The 25,946-nt window shown below is 53.4% G+C and overlaps 1 protein-coding gene across 4 annotated transcripts in view; it reads left to right on the forward strand.

The window, feature by feature from the left end:
* MRAS (muscle RAS oncogene homolog) overlaps positions 1 to 24,025 on the forward strand; it is a 61,332-nt gene extending 37,307 nt beyond the window's left edge. For all 4 annotated transcript variants that reach the window (XM_058295034.1, XM_058295035.2, XM_058295032.2 and 1 more), the window contains exons 3-6: positions 14,741 to 14,894; positions 16,270 to 16,369; positions 19,522 to 19,601; positions 20,868 to 24,025. In XM_058295034.1, the coding sequence (XP_058151017.1) occupies positions 14,741 to 14,894; positions 16,270 to 16,369; positions 19,522 to 19,601; positions 20,868 to 20,967 (434 nt within the window). In that variant the 3' untranslated portion in view covers positions 20,968 to 24,025. The remainder of the gene's footprint in view (positions 1 to 14,740; positions 14,895 to 16,269; positions 16,370 to 19,521; positions 19,602 to 20,867) is intronic.
* Positions 24,026 to 25,946: the final 1,921 nt, after the last annotated feature.

The following is a 25,946-nucleotide window of genomic DNA, read 5'->3' on the forward strand; positions in this document are numbered from 1 at the left end:
CTGGCCCCGGGGGCTCGGGCCATCTCTGCGTGATGCTGCAGTACCTGATGCTGCAGTACCGGGAAGCTCACTGGCCCCGGGGGCTCGGGCCATCTCTGCGTGATGCTGCAGTACCGGGAAGCTCACTGGCCCCGGGGGCTCGGGCACCGTCGGTCCTTCCTCGCTTGAGGCCCGAGCCGCCTCCCGGCCCCCCTCACCGCTGCTGCTTCTGCGCTGGTGGTGACAACAGCGTAACCACTGGCGGCACTCTTTTTCCAGGCCAGACCCTGCGCTAAGGGCTCCTTAGAGAAGGTTTCCTTTTATTCTTGTAACAGTTCTGCTCAAATGGGATTAGTATCTCCATTCCGCAGGTGAACGTGGTAGCTTTTCAGCCAGTTCACACCACTACTGGTGTACTATTTGATAAAACAGCGGAAATTCTGTTCCGTTGGGACTTGCTATTGCCCTGTGCCCCTGAAGGTCCTTCCCTGGGAACCCCAGACCTCCTGCTCCAGCCCCAGTTCACAAGCCCTTCACATTGGTTCGGCCCCTGTAGGTGAGGGAACTGAGATTCAGAGAGGTGAAGTAACTTGCCCGGGGCCGCACAGCTGATTAGAGGCCCATTCTTTCTGACCCCAGAGCCTGGGGGCTTCATGCTACTCTGTGCTCACCTTAGCCCAGTTAGCCGCCCGGGGCGTTGAAGGCCCCACCGCCTGGGTGCCAGCATGGGTTCAGCAAGGCTCAGGCGCAGCGGGCGGAGGTGGGAATGCGAAGGCTAGGAGTTGTCCTGACGGCACGGGTTCCTGAAGCTCGGTCTGGGTTTTGTCCTGATTTCAGAGCTTCATGTTCTCATTTGGGCTCAGCGCGCCGGCCTGGCCAGGGGGAAAGAGCCCTCGCCTGGCTGCCCCCGTGGGTGCGGCCCCCAGCCCCAGCTCCTCTCCCCCAGTCCCAGGTGGCGGGGGGCTCCTCTGTCCCTTGGGCACAGCCAGCCTCTGGGCCAGAGGCCTCTGCCCTGGGGAGTGGGATCCGTGTCCCACACAGGATGTGCCCGCGGCATTCAAATATAAACACAAACGCAAACCACGGGGCGCTGGGGGAGGCCTGTCTTGCCCCTGGCTCCCCGGTTCGGCCCGGCCCACGCAGGGGCTGGCTTACAGCTTGCTGGATGCGGGAGGGGCCTGGCCCAGGGGAGCCCAGCGGGGCTGCTGCTGCTCCGACTGCTCCAGTGTGGTCCAAGCTGACGTTTATCAGGGCTGGTGCCTTCTTTTAAGAAGCCCCATCACACGTCCAGATGAGAGGCCCCTGCCCGGCCTGGGTGTGGGAAGGCCCACGAGTGGAGCTGCAGCCCCTCACTCAGAGCCACCGCCACCCCTTGCAGTGCCGTGTGCACTGGACCCTGGGCGTCTCGTGCCTGCGTAGGTCCACCCACTCATTCAGCAGATGCTGCTGCCCACCTGCCACGCGGACTCAGGATGCAGCAGCTGGCAAAGCAAAACCCCTGCTCTGATGAAGCTTAAGTTATACTGGGGACAGACCACAAACAACTTGTAATGTATCAGCTGGTGATAAGACGCTGGGAACCAATAAGGCAAGTGTAGGGGAGCCTGAGAAAGGGATGACTGTCTCACGTGGGCTGGCAGGCAAGCCTTCCCGATAAGCGATTGATTTAGTTTGCTAAAGCTGCTGGGAGCAAAATGCCAGAAATGGGTTGGCTTTTCCACTAGAGACTGATGATGGTAAAAAGTTTACCGTTCTGAGCCACGAAAATGTCCGCACAGGCTGTCGGCGACCCTGGAGTCCCGCCGTCTGCAAAATGGAGGCCAGTCCCTGCCGCGGCCCTGCCTTCCCCTCGGCTCGCCTCCTCCCCGAGCTCAGCTGTGGGCACCCTGGCACTCAGGCACGTGGCGTCCCTCTTCACTTGGGGCTGTGCCGCTGAGCCCAGCCTCCGGCCTCTCTCGGCCTCTTGGGGTTTCTCTGCCCTTCTGCTGCTGTAGACGATCCTGGAGTCCATTCTCACGTGGCAGGGCCAAAACAGCAGCAGCTCTCTTTCTCCTCATATCTCCAGTAAGAGGATTAAGACTCACCCTGGGTCCCGCAATCTAATCAAAGGCTCTTAACTGGGAAGCGGATGTGGCTCACGTGATAGGGCCTCTGCCTACCATACGGAGGACCCGGGTTCAATCCCTGAGGCCTCCTGGTGAAAAAGAAGAGAAAGCGTGCCCGAGCAGTGAGCCCAGTGCCCATGCAGTAAGCCCAGTGCCCACACGGTGAGCCAGTGCCTACGTGGTGAGCCAGTGCCCGTGCAGTGAGCCGAGTGCCCACACAGTGAGCCAGTGCCCGTGTGGTAAGCCAAGTGCCCACACGATGAGCCAGTGCCCACGTGGGGAGCCAGTGCCTGCACAAGTGAGCCAAGTGCCTGTGTGAGTGCCCGAGCAGTGAGCCCAGTGCCTGTGCAAGTGAGCCAAGTGCCCGCGTGGTGAGCCAGTGCCCACGTGGGGAGCCAGTGCCTGCACAAGTGAGCCAAGTGCCTGTGTGAGTGCCCGAGCAGCAAGCCCAGTGCCTGTGCAAGTGAGCCAAGTGCCCGCGCGGTGAGCCAGTGCCCACGTGGGGAGCCAGTGCCCGTGCAGTGAGCCAAGTGCTGAGTGCCCGCATGGTGAGCCAGTGCCCGCACAAGTGAGTCACGCAGCAAGATGATGATACAACAAAAGAGAGCCAAAGGGAGAGTCAAGGTGAAGCACAGCAGAAACCAGGAACTGAGGTGGCTCAGGTGACAGGGAACCTTTCTCCACATCAGAGGTCCCCAGGATCGAATCCCGGTGAATCCTAGAAGACAAAGATGAGAAGAGAAGACAAAAAGAGAAATAGATACAGAGGTTCACACAGCAAATGGACATAGACAGCAAAAACAGCAGGGCAGGGGGAGGGAAAAATAAATAAATCTTACAAAAAAGACCCTTAACTGAAGTAATCTAATCAAAAGGCCCCTTAACTGAACCTAACCAGAAGGTCCTGCCTATAGTAGGTTTACATGCACAGGAATGTAAAACGCAGTTTTCTGGGGCCCACGGAAGACCCACACCAGGACCGTGATGTTGAGCAGAGACCTGAAGGAGAAAGCTGTGCCTGTATCTGGGGGAAGAGTCTCTCAGGCAGAGAAAGCGGCACGTCAAGGCCCCGAGGTCCCTACCAGCCTGCCCTGTTTGGGGGAAAGGAGGAGGCCAGGTCGTTGGAGCAAAGCGGAGCAAGGGAGGGGGAAGCTGGGAGAAGTTAGCGCGGGAGCTAGGGGGCGTGCCGACCTCCTGGGGCCTGCAGGCCCGTGTCGGAGCCCCCCAGTTTTCCTCTGAGCAGGTTAAGAAGGCACCGGCGGGTTTCGGGCAGAGGAGGACAGTTTTAAAAGGCTCGGTCTGGGGATAGCGTGGAGAAGGAACCAGGGCAGGCTCCAGAGGAGGACGAGGGCCCTGCAGGAGGAGGCGGCTAGATTCAGGGTGTATTTTGGAGGAGGAAGCAACAGGATTTGTAGAGGGAGTCTCTGGGGGGAATGGGGTATGGAGGGGATCGTACCGTGTGTGGCCTTTTGTGTCCACTTGCTTTCACTCAGCAGTGATATTAAGGCCACCCGCGCTGAGGCACCTACTAGCACGTCCCTCCTTTCTACGGCTGAGTTCCACTGCGCGGCTGTGCCACCTTTTGCTTATCCATTCATCAGCTGATGGGCATTGGGGCTGTTTCCAGTTTGGGCTCTTAGAAGTAATGCTGCGGGCAACATCCAGGGGCAAGGTTTTGGGTGGAATCCACCTTCTCTTCTCTGGGGTCTCTGTCTAGGAGCGGAATTGCTAAGTCATGGGGTAAATCTGTTTAACCGCTAGAGGAGCGGCCAGGCTGGTGTCCCCAGCAGCTGCACTGTTTCTCCTCTCGGGTTTACATGGGGTGGAAGCACGGGGCATCTCCCTCCCGACTGCTTTCACTTTCAGGTCCTCCGCTGTCCGCCGGCCTGAGGAGCCAGGCTGGTGCCCGCCAGTCACCCGTTGCCTGGGGAGCGGAGGGGGCTGGACAGAGGTGCGTGTACGATCGCCAGGTGCTCTCACGGCAGTGTGGCCGTGTGGTTTCTCCCCGCTGCTCCGTGCAGGTGGGAAGCAGGTGAAGAGCTGGTGCAGCCAGGTGCAGCAGGTGCGGGAAGCGCAGCCGGGAGGCCTGGCCCTCAGTCCCTGGCCTCACCCCTCCTTTTCTGCCTGCTGCTCCCCACAGGCCCGCGCTGCCCGCTCTAAAGACACGGCGCCGTGCGCACAGCAGGGCTTGGGCTCCAGTCCTGTGCCCACTGCTTCCTAGCGGGGTGCACCTGGCCAGGCCGTGGTCCCGCCCTGCCTCGGGTCCCCGGCCTGGCTGCGAGGTACATGCGGCCTTGTCGGCGGCCTCTCTGCCTTCCTTCGCTCTCCACCACCGGCCCCTCCGAGGCTGCCCTCTCGCGTGATGTGGCCAAGACCCCCCCCCCGCCCTTGCCCCTCTTCTCTTCCCTCGCCGGGAGCAGTATCTGGGGGAGAGGGGGCCCCATCTCCACGGAGACTCACAGAGCCGTGGACCATCGCCCCAGAGAGACGCATGAAATCTGTATACGAGTCTGGGCGGGGGGCCAGGGCCCGCCCATCCTATCCCCAGCTGCAGTGGGGCGGCCTCGGGAGGCATGTGGACCCCCGCCCCGGGGGCGGCCGGCTTCTCCCCGGGGTCCACCCTACGCCAGCTCGAGGAGGCCCTGCGGGGGGACACCTCCTCCGCGGCCGAGCGCTGCCCGCTGGGTCGGGCTCCTCTGCCCCCGAGAGGCCGGGCCCTGGCTCTCCTGCGTGCCTTGCACGCAGTGCACTGCGTGCCTGCGTGCGGGCCTTGGCGGCGTGGGAGAAAGCAGCCCTTCTCCAGGAACCGTGCCCGGGCCACGCAGCCCCCCTTCTGCCCGGCGCAGCCCCGCTCCACACACACCCCTGCCCGGAAAGAGCACAAGTGAAAAGAGGAAAGGCCCTCCCCACTGCCGGTGCCCCGGGCCGTGCTGTCTATTGGAACCCATCCTCAACAGGCCCAGGCACCCCCCGCTGCCGGGTGACAGGGTCAGCGCCCCCCTGCTGCCGGGTGATGGGATCAGCCCCTGCCCTCGCCCGCTTGCCGGTTAGAAACAGGGCCGCGCCAGGTGTGGTCCCCAAGGTCCATTCTCTCTAGAAATCCCTGTCTCTGTTGTTCTGCGTGCCAGAACCCTTACTTTAGCCCAAAGGGTGCTATAAAAATTTAAAAGCCGGTTTGCTGTGACTTCTCTGGAAGCAGGAGGGGCTGAGTGTTGGAAGGCAGGGGTCAGGGAAGGGGGGTGGGCTCCGGCTGCGCCCGGGGCGGCTGGGCGTCAGGGAGAGGAAGGAGAGCCGGGGGGCTGGGTGGGCCCCTCGGCCCCGGGTTGAAGCCCACCAGCCAGCCTGCGGCCCCCCGGAGCCCTCCACCCCTGGGACTTGCGCTGCCTCGTCTGTGCTGGGGGACAGGAGGCCATCTGCACGCCTCTCCCAGGGCTCCCGTGACAAATTAGCACAACGGGGGGCTTAAAACAAAAGGCGTCTATTCTCGCACAGCCCTAGGTCCAGAAGCTGGGATCCCGGTGCCAGCAGGGCTGGCTCCCACCCTCCTAGGCTTCCCCCGGCCCCCGGCAGCCCTTGGCTTGTGGCAGCTTCAGCAGCCAGGGCCTCTGTCTCCAGGGGGTCTTCCCTTGGGTCTGGGGTGCCCTCTCCTACTCCTGGTGCTGGATGTGGGCTCACCCTAATCCAGAATGTTCTCCCCTCTGTCCTCAGCTGATTACACCTGCGGGGACCCTGCCTCCACATCCCAAGGTTCGGGGTGGCCCTGGGCCTGGGGGGCACCCAAGGTGCACTGCTCCACCCTCCAAGGCTGAGAAGAGGACGAGGGAACGCGTGTGCCCTAAGCCCCCCACGCAGTGCCGGGCGCGCAGGGCGCAGGACTGCTCTCGGCCAGAGAGCCTGGATGCACCCTGAGGGCCACGACCAGAGCTCCGGAGCCCACCCCTGGGTGCCCCGGCAGTGCAGAGGAGGGGCCTCGGGCGTCAGGGCCTGGCCGGCGCCCCTCGTGCTGGCTGCTCGCCTGCTGGGGGTCCCCGCCCTGCCAGCGTGGACCTCGGCGCAGCCCCGGGGCCCCCCCAGCGACCCGGCACACAGCCGCCCGCCAGCTCCCGGGTCAGGGGAGAGGAGGCGCATCCAGCCCTCTGACCCTCTCTGCACCCAGAATCTGGTTTCCACTTCTCCCCGCTCCTCCCCTGCCCGCGCTGTCTCCTCCCACCGCGACGGTCACTCTTTGTCCTAGGCTGGGGAAGGCTGGCCTAGCCCTAATCCTTGTCCGGCCGCCGCTGTTTTCAGCTTCCTGCGGGAAGTCTTGGGGGCAGAATTGCCAGGTGAGGGGCCTGTGGCCGCGCACAGCCAGGGCGGTGTGGCAGGAGGTGGGTCGGGACCAGCCCCTGCCTCCTGCTGGCGGAACCGCCCCCCAACCCTCAGGCTGTCTCCGAGGCCGCACAACCCTCCTTTCTCCCCTCGCCCCCACGCATCCCCCACCCTGTACCCTCCACCCCAGCACCTGCCAGGCCCCAGGCCTGGCTCCCTCGGCTCAGGGGCCTTCCCACCCCTTCAGGGGCGCCCCCGCTGGCTGCCAAGCCCACCTTCCCCGACCATGCTGCTCCCCTCCCCTGACCTGCAGTGGCTCCCCAGGGCCCACAGCACCCAACCTTTTTAGCCTGGCCTGCAGGGTCGCCGGCCTCTGGGCGCCCCGCCGCCTGCTCCTTGGCTGTCCCGTCAGGGGCCTTCGCCCGCAGCCTCGCCTCCCCTTGGCTCCTTTCTCTCCAGCCCCAGGCCCTTGCTCACACCATCTCTCCGCCCCGAAGGCCCTTAGCTAGGCCTCGCGCTTTAGGTCCAGTTCCTCCTCTTCCTCCAAGGTCGGGATCAGATGTATCCTCTTCCCTGAAACCTTCCCGTGTGCCCCCCATGCTGGAGGGACCCCACTTCCCTCACCCTCTCGACATCACTCCCTCCCCCCGAATTGCTGTAGATCTTGAGGTGTCCCAGCTGCTCTCTCAGCATCTTGATAGAGAGATGCATTATTTTCCCGTCACCCAAGATACCAGGCAGAGTGACTGGCACAAAGTAGGTGCTCAGGAAGTAGTTGCTGGATGGATGACTGAGCACCCATCCTCGGGCCCCACCTGAAGGTAGCTTGTATCCCCTGCGCCCACATGCTCTCCCTGTCTAACCGTGCTATCAGAATCATGCTAGACTCTGATGTTTTCCAGGCTCTGGAGCAATTTATAGATCCCGGGAATAGTTTTTGGCCTTTTGTGGCATGGATTTTGCCTCTTCAATTTCATCTCCAATTACTGGTCTATTCAGGTTTTATATATTTTCTTGAACCGGTTTTGGTCATTTATATTTTCTTAAGCCATCCATTCCATTGAAACTTGAAAATGTATTGGTATAAAAAAGTACAGCATTTTCACTCATACTTAATTATATATTTGTATCCATAGTCATAGGCTTTTTCTCATTCCAAATGCTTGTCTTTTCTTTTTTCCCTCTGGTAAGAAATTGCTAAAAATTGTTTTTTTTTCCAAGTTGGTCCTTTCAAAGCATCAGCTTTTGATTTTTAGATGTTGACTATTCTCTCCCTTCGCCCATTTTCTTAATTTCTACTTTTTTTTGATGATTTCTGTCTTTGGGTTTATTTTTCCTTTTCTAGCCTCTTAATTTAAATGTGTAGTTAATTTATTTTTAGTCCTTTTTTTTTTTTCTGAAATGCATTTAAAGCTATAATTTTCCTCTGAGTAACACTTTGGCCCCAAACCAGAGGTTTTTATTACAGTTCATTGTCATTCTAAATTGTTTGTGATTTGTTTTGCTCTTCTCTTTAACTAGAGAGTTTCAGAGTGGTAGTTTCAAAAATTCCAAATAGATTGTTTTAACACTCTTATTTCTGTTAATTTCAGATTTTATTGCATTATTTGTTGAAATTCTTATCTCTGGCTTAATATATGACCAATGTTTGTGACTGTTCCCTTGATGTTTGAAAATACCCCCGATTGGGTATAAAGTCAGCCCTGACTCAGGTCAATTTTTTAGTGTTTTTTGTTTTTTTTTTTTAACTTTGATCTCCCTGCCAAGGGAGTGTTTGCTCACTTACTGGGTGCTTTCGAGATCTGGATTTCATCTCCTTCCTCCCATAACTTGCTGTGGGAACTCTGGCCTCTTCTGTAATTTCTCACCGTGATTCCCTGATTCTAAGTCTTTTGTGGCACAGACGTTTGCATTCTCTCTCCATCGTGTGATGTAAACTTTCTGCTGGTTTGACCCAATGAAGAAAACACATCTTTTTATATATTGTGACCACAAACGCTCAAGAATGTCAGGGAGAAACGCGTCCTTTCTGATTTGAGGCTTTGCACCTGCCTCCCTAAATGATCCAGGTTTTTAAATTATATTATTTAATGGCAGATTGTTACTTTTTTTTTTTTTTTTTTTTTGGCTTCTTTTTAAGTCCAAAGTGTACCTTTTTGGTCCATTTTTAAGAGAGGCCTGTTCAGGGCTCCTACAGTGATTACAGGATTTGTCAGTTTCTATTTTTTTTTTAATGAGTTATGGATTAATATATATATATACACATAAATGTTTATAATAGTTTATTTTTCAGAGCAGTTTTAGCTGAACAGAAAAATTGCACAGAAAGTAGAGTTCCCATATACCTTTTCTCCACCCTTCACCCCCCCCCCAAACACTGGCAACCACTGATCCTTTTACTGTCTCCATAGTTTTGCCTTTTCCAAGACTGTTTATTTAGCTGGACTCACACAATAGGTAACCTTTTCAGGCTGGCTTCTTTCACTTAGAAATATGCATTTAAGGTTCCTCCATGTCTTTTCACAGCTTGATAGCTCATTCCTTTTTATCACTGAATAACGTTCTGTTGTATGGACATACCACAGTTCGTTTAAACATTCATCTATTGAAAGACTTCTTGGTTGCTTCCAATTTTTGGCAGTTATAAGTTAAGCTCCTGTAAACAGTCATGTGCAGGTTTTTGTGTGAACATCCGTTTTCAGCTCATTTGGGTAAACGCCCAGGAGTGTGACTGCTGAATGATACCGTAAGCCTGCTTTTAGCTTTGCAAGAACCTGCCCAGTTGCCTTCCAAAGTAGCTGTGCTGTTTTGCATTCCCCCAGCAGTAACAGAGTTCCTGATGTTCCACAGCCTGGCAGCATTTGGTGCTGCTGGTGTCCTGGGTTTTAACCTCAGCAGTAGGTGTGTAGTGGTGCCTCATTATTTTAATGTGTATTTCCCTAACAATTGATATAGGATGCTGGACATGTTTTCATGAGTTTATTTGCCATCTATAGATCTTCTTTGGTGAGGTGCTCTTCAGATCTTTTGCCCATTTTTTAATTGTGCTGTTTGTTTTCTTAACTGTGGAGTTTTAAGGATTCTTTGCATATTTTGGATGCAAGGCCTTTATCAGGTATGTGTTTTGCAAAATATTTTCTCCCAGTCTGTGGCTTGTCTTTTGATTCTCTTAACATTATCTTTCACAGAGCAGACAGTTTTAATTTTAACGAATTACAATTTATCAATTTTTTTCATTAATTGTGCTTTCGGTATTGCATCTAAAAAGTCATTGTCGAACCCAAGATCACCTGGATTTTCTCAACTACGTTATCTTTTAGAAGGTTTTTTAGCTTGGTGTGTTGTTTTGTTTTTAATTAGAGCAGATGTAGGTTTCCATGCAGAAAGTACAGACTTCCCATAATAATAGCTTTCCCAATTATTAACATTTTACTTTAACATGATACCATTGAAACAGTATTATTATAATTATATCTTAGCTATAGTTCATAGTTTGCATTAGGGTTCACTCTTTGTGTTGTACAGTCCTATGGTTTTCTAAAAATTTTTATTATTAAAACATACAACCTAAAATTAATCATTTTAGGCATTTTCAAGTATACAATTCAGTAATGTTAATTATATTCGCCATGTTGTGCTACTATCATTACCATCCATTACCCAAAACTTTTCCATCACCCTGAACAGTGAAACTTTGTTTTACATTTAGATCTGTGATTCATTTTGAGTTAATTTTTGTGAAAAGTGTAAGGTCTCTATCTAAATTCATTTTTTTGCATGTGGATGTCCAGTTCCTCTAGCACCATTTTGAAAAGACTGTCCTTTCTCCATTGATTGCTTCTGCTCCTTTGTTAAAGATCACCCACTGCCTGGACTGGGGGGGAGTGTAAACTACAATGTAAACTGTAATCCCTGCGCGGCAGCAGTGCTCCAAAATGTGTTCACCAAATGCAGTGAATGTGCCACAGTGATCAAAGAGGTTGTTGATGTGGGAGGAGGGGGGGGAGGGTAAATGGGAACCTCTTATATTTTTTAATGTAACATTTTTTGTGATCTATGTATATATTTTTTTAAGAAAGAATTAAAAAATAAATTAAAAAAAAGAAACTTTAAAGAAAAAAAATATCAGTTGACTAGAGTTGGGTGGGCCTATTTCTGGGCTCTCTAGTCTGTTCCTTTGTACTATTTCTATTCCTTTATATATATATATATATATATATTTTATATATATATATCTTTTTTAAAAAATATTTTTATTGGAGTATGTCATTCATACATGAACATACATACATAAATGATAAGTGTATAGTAAAAGTTGTGAACTTAAAAAATAAACATGCATATCATCATACAAGGGTCCCATACATCACCCCTCCACCAACACCTTGCATTGTTGTGAGACATTTGTTACAAACTATACAGAAGCATTATCAAAATCTTACTGCTAACTATAGTCCATATTTTACATTTGGTGTATTTTTCCCCAAACCCACCCTATTTTTTTTAAACAAATCAATTTTATTGATACATATTAATAAAGCATACAATTTATCCAAAGTATATAATCAGTGGTATTTGGTAAAATCACATAGTTGTGCATTCATCATTTCAATCATTATTAAAGCATTTTCATCATTTCAGTAATAATAATAAACAAAAAAACAAACAAGGAAATTCATTCCCTCTCAATCTCTCTGTTTCCCTTGCTGTACATAGCTGCTATTTCTGCCTATTCTTGCACAATTATTTATTTATTAAGCAGTTTTATTAAGGTATATTCACATACCATATGATCTATCCAAAGAATAGAATCAATGGCTTTTTTTTAAACTGTCAAAAAGAACTTTATCATAAAATTGTAAAATAAACAGAAAAATAGATTGAAAGAATTATAAATTTTAAAAGAGTGCAAGGCTAGGTTAGATTTAATATAATCAATTATAAGAAATAGGCAGTATAGCAACAAACATTTATAAATGTAAATAATAATTCCAATATAATAGAAATTAATTATAACCTAATTCTAGTACTTATATTACAGCTCTAGCTATTGAACATAATAATCTCTAAGAATGAATAAATTATTGGTTTAGTTATTTAATTTTCATTTAGGCCATATTTTTCTGGATAGTCAAATCCTTATTTGGGAATTTTTCACATCTTATTGGAATGAATTACAGCAGATAACAATATGCCAACTAAAAATTTTGAGAGGCAGAAAAACTCAATCTTTTTCAACAGCAGGCATGCTAAATCAATACTGAGCCAAAAGGATTATTTTAATTAACGAGTATGCATAAGAAAAGGTTAAAGAAAAATGAAGTATTGTTTGCTAGTTGCACTAAGTAATTATTGTTCATCTACTATAATGTTCTTATTTTACATTTATCTGGTCTACTACAGCTCTTTTTTTTGGTTACTATTTGCATGGAAAACCTTTTTCCAACCTTTCACTTTTAACCTGGTTGTGTCCTTACGTCTGAGGTGGTATATATATACTACACAGTCTTTTTTTTTTTAAGATTTTTTTTTTTAATTTCTCTCCCCTTCCCCCCTCTGCCCCGCCTTAGTTGTCTGTTCTCTGTGTCCGCTTGTATCCTTGTCAGTGGCACCAGGAATATGTGTCTCATTTTTTAGTTGTTGCATCATCTTGCTGCGTCAGCTCTCCGTGTGTGCGGCACCACTCCTGGGCTGGTTGGAGTTTCTTTTGCGCTGGGCGGCTCTCCTTTCGGGGTGCACTCCTTGCACGTGGGGCTCCCCTATGTGGAGGACACCCCTGCGTGGCAGGGCACTCCTTGTGTGCATCAGGACTGCGCATGGGCCAGCTCCACACGGGTCAAGGAGGCCCTGGGTTTGAACCGCAGACCTCCCATGTGGTAGGCGGATGCTCTATCCGTTGAGCCAAGTCTGCTTCCCTATACCACACAGTCTTGATCACTGCAGCTCATAGTCTTGAAGTTGGATAATATCAGTCCTCCAACTTTGTTCTTCAGTATTGTATTGTGGTGGCTATTCTAGTCTTTTGATTTTCCTTGTAAACTTTAGAATTATGTTGTCAATATCCACAAAACTTGCTGGGATTTTGATTGGGATTGCATTTGACTTACGGATCAATTTGGGAAGAACTGACATCATAACAAAATTGAGTAGTCCTATCCATGAACATGGAATATCGCTCCCTTTGTTTAGATCTTCTTGGCTTTGTTTCAACAGAGTTTTGTAGTTTTCCTCATATAGATCTTGCACATATTTTGTTAGATTTATACCTAAGTATTTTCTCTATCTTTTTTTTTTTTTTTTGGTACTGTGTAAATGGTGTTGTGTTTTTAATCTCAAATTCCAAATGTTCATTGCTAGCATACAGGAATGCATTTGACTTTTGTATATTAACCTTTTACGCTACAACCTTCCTATAATTGCTTATTAGTTCCAAGAGTTTTGAGTTTTTTAGTTAGTGGCTTTTTGGTTTGTGTTTTTTGTTTGTCAGTTCTTTGGGATTTTCTACATAGACAAACATATCATTCGTGAACAAAGACTGTTTTATTTCTTCCTTCCCAATCTGTATACCTTTTACTTCCTTCTATATTTTTTTAAGCAGCGTTCTTAGATGTTTATTATGCCCTTGGTACTTCTTGATATTTGCACCTTTCCCATTATAAATACCATCTTTGTCCTGTTTAATGCTTTGGCCTCAAATTCTGTTTTGTGGATGCAGTTCTTTCCTTTTGGTTAGCATGTGGCTGGTTTATTTTTTATCATTTCATTTTTCATCCTTTCTGTGTCATTTTGTTCTCCTATGTCTTTTGTAAGTAGGAGACAAAGGGATTTTGTATTAGTATCTGCTTTCATAGGTGAATTTATCCTTTTCCATTTATTGTGATTAACTATATAGTTAGATTCCTGCCATCTTATTTCATGTCTACTTTTTATATACTTTCTTGTATCTTTTTAATCTAGTTTTGTCTTTTATTGGATTGGCTCCATTCATTTTGTTCTGTTTTTCTTTCCTCTGTTGATTAAGAAGCTTTGAGTTTTATGTCTGTTCTTGTAGTGGTTATGATATTTTCACATATACGTATTCGTGGATATGCTTATATTTTCCTTTCAGCAGCTGCATGTAATCTGTACCTTTACCTCACCCCAAATGAGGCAAGAACTTTAGTAGTGATTTACTTTTTCTCACTCGCCCCCCAATATGGATCACCATAGATTTTAGTTCTAAAGTGTTATTAATTCTCTTCAACTTATGTGATAACTCTTGGTTTTGCTATTTTCTTTGCTTATTTACTGTATATAATCATCTTCCTCTTTCATGGATTTATTTTTCACTTTGCTGGAATACATCCTCAAAAATTCTTTACATAATCATGGGTAATATAATTTCTAAGGTCTCCCATGTTTGAAAATACCTATTTTTCCCTTCTAGAAAGGTCTGTTTTGCTTTTCAGAAACCCTATTGAAATTTTTTTTTGAAGAAAAAAAAATTCTGAATGACCACATTTTAAAATATTCTAGATCTCTAGCTTTTGTTTTTGATAGTGCTACCCTCAAATTCTGTGACTATATTAATCACACCTTATTACCGTCTGCTGCTCAGCTCAGGCCTTCCCATCCTCTCCAGCCAGATCCAGGCCGTTTTCATGTCTTAATGTTTGCAGTTCTGAGCGGGGTGTTTTTCAGGACCCCAGGCTCGGCTGTCCCCAGTGACGGTGCAGCGTTCCTGCCCTCCCCGGGGAACCTGAGGCCGCCCTGGTCCTCGCTCCTCGGCTGCAGGTCCTAGTCCTTTGTGCCAGGCCCCGGGCACACATTGGCCCCTCAGAGGGCCCAGCCTCGGGGAGCCCGTGGAGGAGGCGGGCCAGGAAGGGCCCCGCGGGGCGCTCAGGCAGCCGCGGGCTGCCCAGGGAGGCGCCCTTCGGGGTGAGCCGCAGGCAGCCCGCAGGGGTGGGGAGGGGCCGGGGAGAGGGCGCGCCTGGAGGACGGAGCCCCCGGCTGCGAGGTGCCCCGGCCTCGGCCCTGCCGTGGGGGGGGGGGGGGGTCGCCGTCTCCATTCTGTGGAGGAAGCCCCGAGGCGCAGAGGGGACACCCCGGAGGCGGGTGAACGAGGCCTTTCTGGAGATGAGAGGCTTTAGGCCCGCTGAACCTAAAACCCGGGGCAAGGCTGTGGTGGGTCCACAGAGAAGCCAGTGCGGCCTCCCACGAGGCCCTGGTGGCCGCGGAGGGCGCAGGACCCGCGCCCCGGGAGGCCCGCGCAGCCCCTCGGCAGCCGCACCGAAGCCTCCGGGGAGGCGCGGTGGCGCCAGGGGCCCCAGGGGCAGTGCCCGCCTCCTGAGCGCCCCTTCCCGCCCCAGTTCTGGACACGGCCGGGCAGGAGGAGTTCAGCGCCATGCGGGAGCAGTACATGCGCACGGGCGACGGCTTCCTCATCGTCTACTCCGTCACCGACAAGGCCAGCTTCGAGCACGTGGACCGCTTCCACCAGCTCATCCTGCGCGTCAAGGACAGGTGAGGGCGGGCCACCCTTCCCGGGAACCCCGGGCCGGTCTCCTCCACCCTGCGATTTGCAAGCACAGGCGGAGGCGTCCGGGCAGCGCTGCGGCCACTCCAGCGCCTTTTCTAGTTCTCTGTACGGGAAAGAACTGCTTCCCGGGCCTCGAGGGACGAGCTCATAAACTGGCCTCGCCATCAAAAAATCACCAGTAACACCTGCTTTTTCAGCTCCAATTTAACCAAATTATATTATCTTCAAAGAAAAAGTTCATTTTCTCTCCAGTGTGCATTGCAATTGGCTAAATCTCATTTGACTGTGAGATTTACAAGTCCCTAATTAAAGGTTCTTTTTTTCCTTCTTCTTTGCATTATGTGGAGTAATTAAGTAATTGGGAGTCTGTTTTAAGCCCAACTGGTCTTGTCAGTTAAGAAGGCAGTCAACGGGATCTCAAAGAGGCAATGTAAAAAAATAATAATAATAAAAGGGCAAGCTAATAGGAAAAGAGCGAGCCAGTAAATAAAGAAAAATCAATTTATCACAGATTCTAAAGGCAAAGTGTTAACTTTACTAGGTAAAGAGCTGCCTGTACACATGTGCACACGTGCACACACACACAGCTCCAATAAATAAATGTAGGTTAAGCCCCTGAATATATGAATCTCAGAAAAGAAAACACAAATGGCTCTGATGTGGGAAAATAGTCAACCTTCTTACTAATCAGAGAACTAAAGGTAAGAATAGTAAAGTACCAAGTTATAGTTTTTAATGAAAATACCCACTGCTGCCTAAGATGCTGTGAAACCAATGATTCACTTTTAGACAGCAACCTGCCCACAGAAATCACTAAGTCCCCCGAAGGTGGGCATGCCTCTTGATCCCGCACTTCCACTTCCGGGAGGCGCCCTAATTTTGCAGCTGCCATTTATCAAGTGCCAACTGTGTGCCAACCCTGCCCCAGGTGTGCGTCACGAATCGTTGCTGATGGCCGCAGCAGCCCCGCATGGGGAGTATAGTAGAGTGACCGACAGACGGGGGGAGCCAAGACTGGGATGCCCCCACCCTCCGCCTTGGCGTCCCCACTGACCGGGCTGTGCCATGGAGCCCGTCGTCCCCTGCCGTGCTGGCCTGCCTGGAGCTGGGTCCCAGGAGAGCCCCTCCCTGGCTTTGGAACAGCGTAAGGCTTCCAAGCACGACCGCAAGCACCCCCCCGCCCCCCGCCCAGGCCCTGGCCCCGTGCCCCTCTCTGGGAAGTGGAAGGAGTGGCCGCTGCAGCCCCGGGCGGAGAGGGGAGGCCGGGTGGGCCCTGACACTGGCGGCGTGGCCGCGCTGCCTTGGCCACGTGGGGGGGTGCCGCGGACCTCACAGAGCTGCTGTCCCTTTGTTTCCCAGGGAGTCGTTCCCCATGCTTCTCGTGGCCAATAAGGTGGATCTGATGCACTTGAGGAAAATCACCAGGGAGCAAGGAAAAGAGATGGCAAGCAAACACAATGTAGGTTGTGGGCGCATGTGGTGGGCACGGGGGCCGGGGCGAGACCAGCAGCCGTTCCTGCCGCCCTGGTCGGCGGCGCTGGGACCTGGGCCACCTGGGTAGTGCCTGGAACCGAGAGAGGCCTGGTGGGGCTTGTGCGGTTTGGGGGTACTTGGTGAAGCGAGACAGCGGGCGCTGAGGCTGCGACGCGGGAGGCCTGGCCCCGGGCCTGCCGGCTCCTGGCGGAGGAGTCACCTGCTCTGCCGCTGTCCAGGGAGCCCCTGTGCGGCGCTGCGAGGCAGGCGCCTTGGTGGGGTTTCCCTGTCGGCTGCGGTGCGCTCTGCCCCTAGATGACGCTGGCGGGGCGGGCTGTGAGCAGGCACGGGCTCCCCGCGGGTCCCATCTCTGTCTCCTGGGTCGTTGGCTCATTCCCCCGGGAGCTCAAGGCTCCAGGATCAGCTGCAAGCAGAGGCCCTCGCGTGCCGGCGTGCTGGGGAGGCAGGCACCAACCCAAGGGGTGCAGCCCGGGGAAGGCCGCCTGGGAAGGGGGTGGGAGTGGAGTGGAAGCTCCGCGGAGCACCTCCAGGGGCGAGGGGTCAGCCCCGCAGCTTTCTGGAGGAAGCGGCTCCAGCAGACGGAAGAGAGGTCCCAAGGTGGGAGTGGGGGGGGCAGCAAGGAGCTGGTCTGGCTGGAGTGGAGGGGGTGGAGGGGGTGAGAGGGGCAGGAAGGGTAGAGGGGGCGGGGGGCATTAGGGGTGGGGCGGCAGGAGGGGCAGGCAGCAAGCAGTGGAGGGGAGGACTGTCGCTGTGGGGCGGGGGTCACTGGAGGTTTTGAGGGGAGGAGTGCTGCGGTGTGACTTGCGGCTGAACTGCTCAGGGGCCTCGGGTGGGAGCAGTGGGGGGGGGCGCGCACTGGAGTGGGGGGGGGAGGGGGGGGTAGGCTGCTGCCAGAGCCTGGGGGAGGCCGAGCTGGCCCTGGAGGTGGTGGGAGGCGACGAGATTCTGGATCTCTGGGTGTGGGATGAGATAGAGGGGACTGGAGGGTGACCCCAGGGTGTGGGGCGCGAGCAGCTGCCAAGCCAGGGTGGCAGTCCCCGAGCGGCCCGGGCAGTTTGGCCCTGGCTCCCTAGTGGGGAACCGGGCGCCATTGGACTTTGGCGGGTGGAGGGCACCAGCCTGCGGCAGGGTTTGGAGCAGGACACCCAGGCAGGGAGCGAGGGAGAGGCCGCTTCCAGGGACCCTCAGGGCTGAGTTCAGGGAGATGAAGAGGAATCGGCAGTGGGGACTGAGGCGCAGGGGTGAGGACAGAGTGGGTGTCTCGGGAGCTGGGTGAGAAAGGGCTTCAGGGGGAAGGGAAGACAGGTGCTGCTCTGAGGTCCCCGGAAGCAGGGCTGGGTGCGGGGCTCCCCTGAGTGCCCGGGCAGGTGGAGAGCGCCTCGTCCTGAGCAGAAGGGACCCAGGGGCCACACGGTGACCCGCGCTCAGATCTGAGCAGGGCCCGCACGGGCTTTCACACGCCTTCCGAGGGGCTCCCACCCTGCCCCCCAGACCCAGGCATCTAATCTCCCTCTTTGTCCTGCAGCAAATGCTGCTGCCTCAGTAAACGCTTGACCAGATGACTCTGCGCTGCTATTGATGATTATTGATGATTTCCCCGTTTTATAGCTCCCCGGGCAAGTTCCTCAGTTGACCAAGACAGGTTGTCCTTGCCAGCAGATGGCATTGCCCAGCCCTTTAGCAGAGTTAGCTGGTACTACTGTTGATTGTAGGGTAACTCTTAGTTTAAGGGCCGTTGCTCCAGAAATCCTGGAATTCTGCTCACCCAGAGAATACACGGCAGTGTTTCTCCAGTGGTGGAGGCGGGGGGAGGAGGTGGGAGGTGTCTGGAGGGGGAAAAATGCAATCGTGTCTGCCTGAGAAATGGGGTGGGACGCAGGCAGCAGTGGCCAGAGGCCCCTGGAGCTGCGAACCTGCTGGGCTGGCAGGTTAGAGGACGCGGAGGGGCTCCAGGCGGGTCCCAGCCCAGCTGCAGGTGCTCTCCCCCTTCCGGGTGTGCCCAGGGAGCGCAGTGTCCTGGCCTTGCTGGGGTCTCACCGCGCACTGCGTCCAGGCACTTAGCGGGGCCACCCAGACACGCTGTCCAGCCTGGAGGAGGCTCCGAAGCAGAGCCCAGGGACCCCACCTGTGGAGCTGGGGAGGTCAGGTGGGGCAGAGGAGGGCGATTCTCCACTGGTCCGTGTGGCCACTCAGACCTCAGCCTTCCTGCTGTGAAGTGGAGGTGGCTCCCTGACCCCGGAGGGCTGGCCAAGGACCAAAGGGGGCCAGGAGTGGTGAGAGCTGGAGGCCACAGCCCACGATGGAGGGCGGGTTCTTCTCACTGGTATCGGGGCAAGTATCTGTTGAGTGAATATTTCAAAGGTAGGAAGACTTGAAGCCTGAGGCCAAAGGGCTAAGCGCAGGTCTGCTCTCCCGATGGTAACTGATGGGAAGGAAGGTGATGGCTTTCGTTTGCCTCCTGCACCATGGCTGAGAACGCTGCCCCTGGGATAACAAGCTGCCCGTACCCACCCCCCTCCCTGCCTGCTGCCCTTCCGCCGGGTGGGGCTCCTCAGCATCCACGTGAAGGCACAATCTTCCGGAACCAAGGCTCAGCTCCGCGGACCGGACGAGCTGGGCTGGGGCAGGCTCGGAGGAGGCAGGTTTATTGGGGTGGGGGTGGGCGCCACTGGACGGGGGTCACCAGGGGTCAGAGTCCTGCCATGGCCCAGTGTCACCCCCACTTTTCCCACTCGACTCCCCTCCGGAAGGACCCAGAAAGAGGGGCAGAAGTCACCGCAAAGTGAAGAAATAGACCTCAGAAAAAAAATGAATAGATTCAGAGAGTATCTTTGTTTGACAAATGAAACAGTCTGCGGTCTTCAAATATATAAAAAGAAGAGTTTTATTCTATTTTTAGGGAGCTATTAAATATCCCCGTGATTAGAAAACAAGGAGGAATTGGAAAAGCTATTAGTGAAACTTTGCAATGGCGAGTGAGAGGCCAGCAAAAGGGCTTAGGGCTACGAGGGGGCAGCAGGGGTTCTGGGGGGGGCCTTTAAAAATGAGAGTCTGCATTTTTAAAGGGCTGCGTGGCTCTCCAAGCCATCTCCCACCAAACTGAGCTTTGCCTTTCAGATTCCCTACATAGAGACCAGTGCCAAGGACCCGCCTCTCAATGTCGACAAAGCCTTCCACGACCTCGTTAGAGTGATTAGGTGAGTGCGGCGCCCGGCGCTGGCAGCCGCTGGAGGGCCGACGTGACGCAGCTCCTTGCTGAGCTGAAGAACCCTGGGCCTGTTTTGAGCTTTCTTCTCCCTCCTCCCATCGCTTTCCCTGCCTTCCTCACCCACCTTCACTCTCCCACCACCACACCCAGGTAAATGGAAATGCCTTCCTGAGCTGTCATCTCTGGCCTCTCCTCAGCTGCAACTCAGGCTCCCCAGAGGCAGCCCCTCCACCCTGCCCTCAGTGTTCTCCCAAAGCTGTTCACCAAGACTGGTAAAAAGTAGGTCCACCTCCCCTTCCCCGCCCTGCCATCAGATCGCCCTTTGCCATTTCCCCTGAACAGCCAACATTCTGCTGCCTGGGCCTGAATTTCAGAGATGTTGCAGATGTTTTTCTTTTCCAGACCCCAAACCCTGTCAGTCTCCAAGGTTTATCAGAAACTTTGCTGAATCGTCTGGTATACATTCCTTTGCATAGTCAGAGTCCAGACCTTGATCACCAGGTGCTTAGGTGACTGGCACAGCCTCCTGGCTGGTCTCCCTGCCACCCACCTTTCCCATTTTCATCAAAATGTTCATCATGCAGAATAGCCTAAGCAGTGGCTCTCACACACCATTCGTTTAGTGCACTGCCATTACGCTAGTGAACGCTAAGGGCTACGGCACCTGTGAAATCAGACCCAGGCTTTGACCAGTGCCCTTCCCTGCCACCTCACAGCCCTCGCTCTATCCCTCTATCCATGCACACTCAGTAACCTCCCCAGTCTGGACTGCGAGCTGCAGCCTTCACTCAGTGCTTTTCTGTACTCTTGAAAGGATTTTCAAAATCTTCAAAGGATTTTCTCTTTGGCATTTTGCCTGCAATTAGTATATGCTACCACCAGGGGGTGATGATGTCTGAAATGTGGACCCCTGGTTCCAAGAGCAGGTTTGAGTCATGGGAAAAGTTAACCGAAAGCATGTAAAAAGCTTTTGTACTCAGCTGACCTGTCATTTGATTTAAAATCTGAGACCCAGAAATAGAAGCCAATGCTATACGAAGCATAAACCATGACCTACCTTATGATTTAAATTAACGTAGCCTCAGTGTAAGGCCAGGCCCACTCCCAGCATTCCCCTCCACCACCTCCACCCACCGCCCCCATGCCAGAACCGGCTTCCTCTGCCACACATCCAGGGGGGCAAGGCAGGAAAGGGGCATTGGAGAAGCAAGGCTCATCCTCATTTTGTCTTTCTGCCCTTCTTTGTTTCGAAAAGGCAACAGATTCCTGAAAAAAGCCAGAAGAAGAAGAAGAAAACCAAATGGCGGGGAGACCGGGCCACTGGCACCCACAAACTGCAGTGCGTGCTCTTGTGACGGGCCTGGGGGCCTGGGCACGGCGACCGTGGACTGGCCGGCCCTTGGACCCCTCCACTGCCTAACTGCACTGAAACCACTTCTAACCACGACCCGTGGCCGAGGACTTGGCCCAGGAAGGGGAGGCAAGGAGGAGGGAGGGCCCGGCTTTGCCAAAAGGACGCGGGAGCAGCACCTGCGCGGGAGCAGCCCCCAGCTGCGCCTGCGCTGATGCGTCCCGGCTGCCCCCCTCTCGGTGGGCCCATTGTTTCCTGTAACTTTCCTGTGGGCCCGTTGGTTTGAAGTGGAAGGGTCTGTCCACAGACAGAACCCAAAACAAGCCATGAACAAGCTTTCTCCCTGTGCCCCCGTCAGCCGTGTCCGAGCTCTGGTGTCTTTGGTAGATTTTTAAATTATTTCAGTGGTTATTTTACCCCAGGGGTCCGTGCCCACTGCCCGGGGAGGCTCCCTCGCCGGCAGGCCCCTCTGATCTGGAATGATTTTTGTTTTGTTTTTTAAAACTGGGTTCTCCCAACAGTGCCAAAATTCAGCTCCGCGTGACGGCGTCGTGGCTTCGAGCACAGAAGGGATGGGAGCTGTGGCTAGAGACCACAGGCCGTGGGTGGGACCCAAGGGGAAACAGACGCCAGCCACCGCCCATACCCTGGGTGGGGACGGGGAGAACAGAGGGCTTTGCCGTGATCGAGGATGCAGAGAGCGGGAAGAGAGTTGTACTCCGCGAGGGCAGAGGCTGGCCCAGGCATGGCAGGTCTAGGGGGGGTCTCCGTCGCCCTGGAAGTGTGCCAGCTGCTGGGCTTTGCAGGGGCTTCCTTTGTCTTCCCGGCAGCGGGCTTGGCTCTGGGTCCTTCCCAGCCCGGGCAAGGCCCTGGGTTTCTCTGATCTGCCCCCTCTCTGCTTTCCCACATCACCCAGGCCGTCAGGTGCCTCTCTGCTGTGCCAACACTGACCCAGGCGTCCGCGGCCAAGTGAGCCGATGCGGGTGCCACCCAGAAAACTCGAGTTCACGCGGAATCTTAACCAAAACCGATTCAAAAACCCGCAAACAGCCCCACAAAAAGCCTGAAGCCATGCCCCTTTGGTCAGTCGGCCTGCAGGCTGTCAGGAGCCCTAATGACGCGGACTGGCCGAGCTTGGGGATCGTGACTGTGGCATGTGACGAAGGAGAAAGGAAGGGAGGGCTGGTGACGGGCTCCACACGCCTGTGTCTGCGAGGGGCAGCCCCCCAGCCCCCAGGCCGTGCCCACCTCCCTCGCAGATGCTGCGGTGGGTGTCTTCAGCCAGGGCTGGGGTGCCAGCAGGCGGGGCAGGGTGCACATCCCCCTGAGAGGTCAGGAGCCGAGGCGGCACAGCCGGGGGCCTGCCTCTCCCGCTGTCACAAACCAGGCCACTGCACCGGCCCGAGCGTCCCCAGCAGGGCCCTGTCACCTCTCTGGAGAACGAAGCCTGGGGGGAGAGAGCAGCCGGCAGGAGGGCGAGACATCTGGATCCTCCCCCGGGCTTGAACGCGCGCCACGTCCCTGTCGTGGCGAAATCACCAGCACCTGGGCACCAGCCGAAGAACGCTTCTGCTGCAGAGTGAACTGTAGGATTTTTGTTAGTTGGAAATCGAACTCGACATTTGTCTAAATGTCCCTTTTTTCTTGACCCTAAAAGGAAGGATAACAAGGAACATTCCAGGTGAGACTCTCGATAGCTTCCCGAGGTACTGTAACGGTAACGATCACTTAAACACTAAAGGACAAGGGTCTCTCCAAACCCCTGTGCTCCTCCAAGCTGCGTCCGCAGCACGCACGCGTGCCGTGTGGGGGCCCCTGCCGAGTGGGGAGGTGAGGAAGGGCAGGGGGAGGCAGTGCAGACGGAGACCTCTGTGAGCGTGATATACACGGCCAGAAGACCTCGGCGGGGCCCGAGCCGCCAGCTGCGTGGTCCCCTACCGGTGTGAAGCCTGCAGCTCCAAGGCACCGAGTGGCGGAGGCTTGTTGGAGGTAGACCAGTTGACCTAGAACAGCGCCCTTAGCTATTAATGTCACTGCTGAGGGGTTTGGGCAGTTCCTGATTCCCCGGCTGAGGCATCGCGTCCCACCCACTCCTGGCCCCTCTCCCGTTCTCTGGGGGACCTAGCCCATGCTCAGGCCACAGCTTAACTCCACGTCGCCCGAGGGAGGCGCTGGCCAAGGGGCGGCCTCCGCCGGCGAGCAGGTGGTGAGCACAGCCTCGTCTCCCCGCAGATGAGGTGGGTAACTAGCGCTTCTTAGAGGCGGTCCTGCTGGTTTTAGAGCTGGAGCCTTGTGTGGAGGGAGCTTCCAGAGCAGGGTTCCCCTGGGGCGCCCCCAGAGTGGGGTCTTCTCCACAGGCGCCCGACAAGGCCCGTCTGGAAAACTGGTTTGCATGCTGCTCCTGACGGAGGACCCCACCAGGGGCTTGTGTCTTTAGTGACATCCTGGCGTTTCCACTGATTTTCCAGACCCCCACATAGTGCTACCTTCACTTCCCCTAGGGCACACCCTTCCCGAAAGCCCTCCACCCCGTGCTGCTGCCGTTACATGCTTCCCGATTTCCTCCCACTGTGCTGATCCACTCCCCGGCAGGTGACCCGAACTGCCACCCCCCACGCCCTGGGGCTGTGGCCGCGCCCCCTGCACTTGGCCACACAGGGGAACTCTTGGATGGTTTCTCTTAGGCCTTTGCCCACCACCTTCTCGTGGTGCTTGCCATGAAGGGTGCCTGTTGGCCTGAAGGGACTGAGCTCACTTAGCCAGGAGACGTGACCGCTGACCTGTGGCAGGTCTAACCTAAGGGCCCTGTAGACGTGCTACCATAAATCTGGAGCCACCGACAGGGCCCCACCGTTAGGTTCAGAATTCCATGGCGGGTTTACTTCGAAGGAAAGATACTTGAATTATTGCGCGCCTGTGGGCGCCCAGTTTCTGTTACACAGTATTAACAGGTGGCCGTTGTCATGAAACGAGGGTGATGCTTTAAGATCTCGATGATGCGCGAGCCTTTTATGTAACTTTTTATTAGGTCTTTGTGTATCTTGACTCATTAATAAAGAAAAGAAGAGGACCACTTGTATGTCTCATTTCCTCTTAAATACTCCTGAAGTTTTACTGAGAACGTGGTAAGTTGTCAGGGTCCTGCAGAGTATGACCTTAGTTCTTACAAACTTAAAGGAGGAGACCCTGTAGCCAAGGTAAAGACACTGATTTATCATCAAAAACTCAGTCCTCTGTTAACTGGATTTGTGTGCTCTCCACCATCCAACAGAACCTCTCACACTTCCTCTGGAGTCACCCCTCCAGAAACCCTTCACCTCTGCTGGGATCGCCAGTCTTTTCGCACCATCTTTTCGCTTTCTCTCAACCGCTGATGTCCTCTCTTCCTCCCTTCCACAGCTTACATTCCAGCTCAGTCGTTGCAATTGCTCCCCTGCCTCCACCGTCGCCCGCTGCCTCGTCATCCTCGTTTGGCCCAGTCATGATCCTCGTTAAGTAACCTGGCCTCCCACAAGCCGGAGCCCATGCAGCTGAACCAACCACAGACACACTGATGCGCACTGCTTAAAAGTCATGCCTGCCGGGAAGTGGACGTGGCTCAACTGATAGAGCGTCCGCCTACCACATGGGAGGTCCAGGGTTCAAACCCAGGGCCTCCTGACCCATGTGGTGAGCTGGCCCATGCTCAGTGCTGATGCGCGCAAGAAGAGCCATGACATGCAGGGGAGCCCCATGCACAAGGAGTGCGCCCCGTAAGGAGAGCCCGCCCTGTGCGAAAAAAGTGCAGCCCACCCAGGAGTGGCGCTGCACACACACGGAGAGCTGACACAGCAAGATGACGCTGAAAAAGAGACACAGATTCCCCATGCCACTGACAAGAATACAAGTGGACACAGAGGAACACACAGCGAATGGACATAGAGAGCAGACAACTGGGGGTGGGGGGGGAAGAGGAGAGATTTAAAAATAAATAGGTAAAATAAAAGGCATGCCTGCCAACCTCTGTTGGACCCCCAGGCCACCCAGCAGTCATACCAGTGCTTCCCTGTCCCATGTACTCATACCCCCAAATGACTATTTCTCCTCTCCTCGGTGGATGCTTCCTCTTTCCCTGAGAAAGTGAATCTCCAGACTCCTCCCACCACCTCTCCCCACCCACGAGCATCTGCCACTTGCCTGCAATGGGTGAACCAGGCGTGCTCCTGGCTAAAGCCTCGGGCGCTGGAGCACATCCAGGCCATCACTCTGGCACTTCTCTCTCTCTCACATCAGCAGCTTTTCCCTCTTAACTGGATCCTTTCCATCTTAAACCAGCGAAAACAAAAAATAACCTTCCCTTATCTACTTCCCTTGCTAGATACTACTCAACTTCTCTGCTGTCTTTTGCAGTAAACTGTCTTTAATAAGAGTAACCTATACTCACTGTTGTGACTCTTTCTCGTTCCTTTCTCTCTAAACTGTTCCAAGCAGGCTTTTCCCCATCACGCCACCAACATCTTCTCAAGATCGCCAACGTCTGGCTAAATTCGATGGTGGTTTCTCAATCTTCATCATAACTTGGCCTTCCTGCAGCGTGACACAGGTGATCCCTTACTCGTCCTCGTTCGGCTTTCTTCAATTGGTTTTTATTTTTTACAGATTTTTAAATCTTTTTTTTTTAAATCATAGATCACACACAATGTTATATTAAAAAATATAAGAGGTTCCCATATACCCCACTCCCCACACTCCCCCAGTCCTCCCACAACAACGACTTCTTTCATTAGCGTGGCGCATTCATTGCATTTGGTGAATACATTGTGGAGCACTGCTATGCAGCATGGATTATAGATTACATTGTAGTTTATCATTCAGGACAACTCCACGTCCCCAAAATGCCCCCATATCACACCTCTTTTTCCCTCTCCCTACCTTCAGCAATTCCCATGGCCACTGTCTCCACATCAATGATACAATTTCTTCCATTGCTAGAGTCAATAATTC

Source organism: Dasypus novemcinctus, chromosome 4, assembly GCF_030445035.2.
Source record: "Dasypus novemcinctus isolate mDasNov1 chromosome 4, mDasNov1.1.hap2, whole genome shotgun sequence".
In the NCBI taxonomy this organism is placed as follows: domain Eukaryota; kingdom Metazoa; phylum Chordata; class Mammalia; order Cingulata; family Dasypodidae; genus Dasypus; species Dasypus novemcinctus.